The 5,034-nt window shown below is 41.8% G+C and overlaps 1 protein-coding gene across 1 annotated transcript; it reads right to left on the bottom strand.

Moving 5' to 3' along the window:
* Positions 1 to 3,739: 3,739 nt before the first annotated feature.
* LOC136393216 (small ribosomal subunit protein eS12-like) lies at positions 3,740 to 4,221 on the bottom strand. The gene has a single exon (XM_066365832.1). It carries the CDS (start codon positions 4,181 to 4,183, stop codon positions 3,785 to 3,787), a length of 399 nt encoding a protein of 132 aa, XP_066221929.1. The 5' UTR covers positions 4,184 to 4,221; the 3' UTR covers positions 3,740 to 3,784.
* Positions 4,222 to 5,034: the final 813 nt, after the last annotated feature.

The following is a 5,034-nucleotide window of genomic DNA, read 5'->3' as shown; positions in this document are numbered from 1 at the left end:
CAAAGAGACTCGACAATAGTTTAAAGATTTTTAAAAGACAGTTTATCTTTCACTTAAAAATTAGTGTTGAGTGTTCCATGTCAGTGGGTTGTTCTGCTCCACAGTCATTCAGAGACCCTGAATGTTGTTCTCCTCTGCACGTTAAGGTTAAGTTAATGGGTTCCAGACAGTAAGAAGAAAAAATTTTAAAGCTTAGAGATGGATATCCAGGTGTCTGATGCCCCAGAGCTGCAAGTGGCATTTCTCACATAGCATGTGTCAAGGGAAGCTGATAGATGTAGGATAGATTGGTGGTCATGTGCTCAACTGCAATTCAGTTATTATAGAAGGGAAGAACAGAATATATGGACAGTTAAGAGTCTCCATAATTGCTACTTGGCCTTTTGACTAAGATCAAGTGTGTGAAGAGTGTCCATGAAATAGTGAATGAATGAATGAATGAATGAATGAATAAATAAGTAAATAAATAAAAGGGTGAATACAGCCCTCCCAACTTCTACATAGCAAACACCATTTGCTCCTCACCTTCTCTGGCTTTTTGCCAAGGCTACCAAAGTCAACAGTGGGACACCCAATGTCCAAGAACCAATATCAGATTTTTTTTATTTGGTCAAGGCAGCTGGCACCAGTGCTGCTGACCCTATTGGCTTAAGTCCTCATAGCCACAAGGAAGAGCAATTCAAGTCACTCCTCTTCTTTTAGTCACGTTTGTATTGCCGACTCTCTCTATCTGGAATTCAGGCTTAGGTCCACAGTGGCTGGGCAGAAAGGCAAGTAGAGTGACAGTACTGAACTGTACTCAAAGTTAACCTAACCCTCTGACACTGTACCATTACTCAGGCACCAAGTTCCTGATCAGAGAGTCTCTGTTCGGGTTGAGTTCTTAGGATGCTCATTGGTCCTTTATACAAAGACTCCTAGGGAAATTTCCCCACAGACAAACTCCCCTGACTACACAGGCATGTTTTAACTAAAAGATTTTACAAGACAATTCTTTAAGACCTCAAAAATATGGGATAAAGAAAATATCTTCAAACTAATTCATTTATAAAACATTGTGCAGTGATCAAAACTCACAGAATTGTCAACAAAACAGAAGAGGGTGTGTACGCTGGTTCAGTTATTATTGCTACATAGGAAACCCTAAAACTTAATGGCATAAAACAGCCATTTTATTATGTTCACAGATTCCGTGGCTCAGTAACGTGAACAGAGCACAGCAGGAAGGGTTTGTTTTTGCTCTCTGATAATTGAGTATTCAACTAGGAAGCATCAAAGATTGAGGGTTACTCAATAACTGAGGGGTAGAATCATCTAGCAGGATTGATACTCACATGTGATTGATGCTGATTGATGCTAGTGGTCAGCTGAGATCTCAGCTTGGCTGTTGGCTGGAATGCCTATACATGACCTCTCCAGGTGGTCTCTTCATGTGGGCTAATGGGGCTTCCTCATAGCATGATAGCTGGGTACCAAGAGCAATTGTCCCAGTAAAGTAAAGCAGAAATGTATGGCATTTTTATGACCTAGCTTTGATAGCCTCATAGTGTCACTTCCATCTTACTCTCTTGGTTGAGGCAGTCACAAGAGTCCACCCAGGAGCAAGAGGGAACACAGATTTCACCATTTGATGAGAGGGACATCAACGGTGGTGTTCCATTTGGCAAGATGGGAGAGATCACTGCTATCATCTTTGGAAAACAGAATCTGCAACATATATATATTCCCTCTGATAAAAAGTAGATTTTTAAAATAAATAAACCCATTAGCAATATTTTTGAAAGAGTAAGGATTTTGGACTTTTGTTTTAATGACTTGAAAGGCAGGGTCATACAGTTAATAGACAAAAATACTTTCTTCTATTAAAACAAAATCAGAGCTAATAGATCTTAGTGGCTTTGAAGATCAACTGGCCAGACAGGCAGATTATTTCCTGTGTTTATATCACATGTGTACAATCAAAATGAAAAACGAGGATAATGAATGATTTAGGAATTATACACCATGAGGGATATGATGAACTAGAGCAAGCGTCCCCAAACTACAGCCCGCGGGCTGCATGCGGCCTTCTGAGGCCATTTATCCGGCCCCCGCCGCACTTCCGGAAAGGGCACCTCTTTCATTGGTGGTCAGTGAGAGGAGCACTGTATGTGGCGGCCCTCCAATGGTCTGAGGGACAGTGAACTGGCCCCCTGTGTAAAAAGTTTGGGGACCCCTGAACTAGAGGGTAAAGGAAATGTTCCTCTTGCAGCTTATACTTCTTTTAATGTCTTAGCTTCTGTACCTGAGTAACCCAAATATCCTCAGCCCTCACCAGCCTGTCAAGTTACAGGAACATAATGTCTACATCTTGCTGTTTTCCAGCCTCCATTTATAGTCCCAAGGTTTTGTAGCCATCGCTACCTCCCCTGCCCCAGAGTCTCACCCATTCTGAGAATTTCCAGGTGTTATGCTGAGAAATAAATGCTGGTCACACCCTTCTGCTCTGAATGTTCACTGTCAAAAAACTAGTAGTGGGAGGTGTCCGGACCCTGCCACAGTTTCCAGGGTCCACTGTAAGGACTTGGAACTCTACTCTCACCTGATCCTTCAGGTGGTCATATTGCACCCTGGGAGAAAGGCTTTCTTGCCATGCTGACACCCAATCACCCAGGCAGGTGCTGCCCGTTTGCCAAGGCTTAAACATCAAGGTGAATCCTTCCCTCCGCTGTCGTTCTCCACTGCTGCCCCAAATACTTTTTACTATCAGAGTCAGACCAACAGAAACAGATGGGAATGTCAATATACACATCAATCCCAAACCACAACTTCTTAGGGAGCCAGGGCAAGGCTGGGTTCTCTGCAGGAGTGTGAGGGATGGACAACAAGGAAAAGAGAGGGGAGAGAGGTGGCAAAATATCAAAAGTTGGTGAATCTGGGTGGCACAGGTTATACATCTTTTTATTCTATTATTTCAATTTTTCTGTAGGTTTAAAATAATTCAAGCTCATGTGTGTACTTGCTCCAGCTCCTATCGACTCCCATCCTTATAGCTTCAGCACTAACGTCTTGCTTGCTCATGGTGAGAGTGTGACCCCTTAGGGTGCCAGGTCCTTACAGTGGACCCTGGAAACTCTGGCGGGGTCCAGCAACCTCCCACCACTAGTTTTTTTGACAGTGGACATTTGGAGAAGAAGGGTGTGATCAGCATTTATTTCTTAGCATAACACCTGGAAATTCTCAGAATAGGTGAGACTCTGGGGCAGGGGAGGTAGTGGTGGCTGCAAAATGTCAGGACTATAAATGAAGGCTGGAAAACAGCAAGATGTAGAGCTCAGTTCCAACGAGACATCCAGGCAGAGATGGCCAGGAGACAGACTGGAGGCAAGAGGTTAGTGCCGAAGCCATAAAGACAGGAGTCAGTAGGAGCTGGAGTAGGTACACACAAGCGCTCACCCAGGAAAAGTAAGAAGGATAGTGAGAAGAGGGGAAGATAAGGATGAGCTGCAGAGGGGAATTACTTTCCAAAACGAAGCACTCTGTTAATCCCACACTCCAGGCTGTTTCTCCGTGTAACTCATTCCTGGGCAAATTCTGTTCCATCAACATTTCTAATTTCTTTAGAATGTTTTCTATTATTTCCATTTTATTATGCTAGTATAAATACCAAATACTTCTAATAAATGGCCTTTTTCATCTGTTGTATCACCCAAATAAATTCAAGCACTTATAATTAGCAAAGTTTACATAACAGGTGTAATTTCTTTTTTTTTTTTTTTGAGAAACAAAACCCAAGTTTATTTGTTCATTTCTTGCATTTGAAGTACTCCTCGATGACATCCTTTGCCTGAGATTCTTTGCCATAGTCCTTAACTACCACACAACTGCAGCCAACCACTTTGCGGGGTTTTCCCTCTCGGTCAATTTTACAGAGGCCTACCCATTCCCCTAGCTTCTTGTTGTCGTCAACCTTAATTAGGTTGATCTGGTGTTCAGCACAAAGGGCCTCCACCAACTTGACATACATAGGCTCATCACAGTTGGATGCAAGTACACAAAGGTGGGCTTGGCGCTTGTCTAAGGCTTTGGCAGCTTCAAGAATTTCGCGGGCTAGGCCATCGTGGATGAGGGCGGTCTTCAGCACCTCTTGTAAAGCAGTATAAACATCCATTACACCTCCAGCAGCAATGCCTTCCTCGGCCATGGCGGTGGGTTATGGGTGGAGCCGAATCTTGAAAGCACCCAAGCTCCGCGGCGGCAGGGCGTAATTTCTTGACAATAAAGTCAGACCATTATCATTGATTTTTCTTAATGGTAGCATTTTGTTTTTGAAATAAATAGCAGGCATTAGCCAAAAATATCTGAATAGCAGTAATATTCAACTCTGATCATAACCTGTTTGCTACTCTCTTGAAACTAATCATAATTCTAGAAAAATAAAAACATTAAGAGATTAATAAAAGCCATTTTATCAGACAAGGCTCATTCTTCTTTAGTGCTACATTTATCACACAAGGGAAAATTACTTTATTACATGGGTAGCAGCACATTTATGAAAGGCACTTGAAAAATAAGTTTGATGCTCATTTTGAAATTTCATTTCTTTGTAGTCATAAGTCATGCAGTCATCAGAAATCCTTTAAAATAAAACTGCCACATGATTTTAAGTGCTTTATTATTAAATAAAAGGACTTGGCAGGTGCATATGTTACAGTTTAGACTGTTGATATATGGTTTATGTTAAATTGTAAATGAAATTCATACTATGACCATCCCAGATCAACATAATTAGGCAAAATAAAAGAGTTTTTAAATTATTTGGTAATTTATATAGTCAAGCAGAAAATTCCAAGGAAGGGGGCGGGGGAAATGCCACTTCTGCCTTAGAAGATCAATGGGAAAAATCATTGACCTTGTTTCCTAGATGTCACTAGCTTAGCCCATGAGCCAGGGCTCTGCAAGTTACCTGGCTCACCCCAATTCTACCCTTAAACAAGTATTTCTGGGAAGAGCTGGATGTCCATTCTCCCATTTCAGGATATAAAGTCGTAACTT

The sequence above is a fragment of the Saccopteryx leptura genome, chromosome 2, assembly GCF_036850995.1.
Source record: "Saccopteryx leptura isolate mSacLep1 chromosome 2, mSacLep1_pri_phased_curated, whole genome shotgun sequence".
NCBI classification, from domain to species: Eukaryota; Metazoa; Chordata; class Mammalia; order Chiroptera; family Emballonuridae; genus Saccopteryx; species Saccopteryx leptura.
This window is presented reverse-complemented; position numbering and strand designations above follow the sequence as displayed.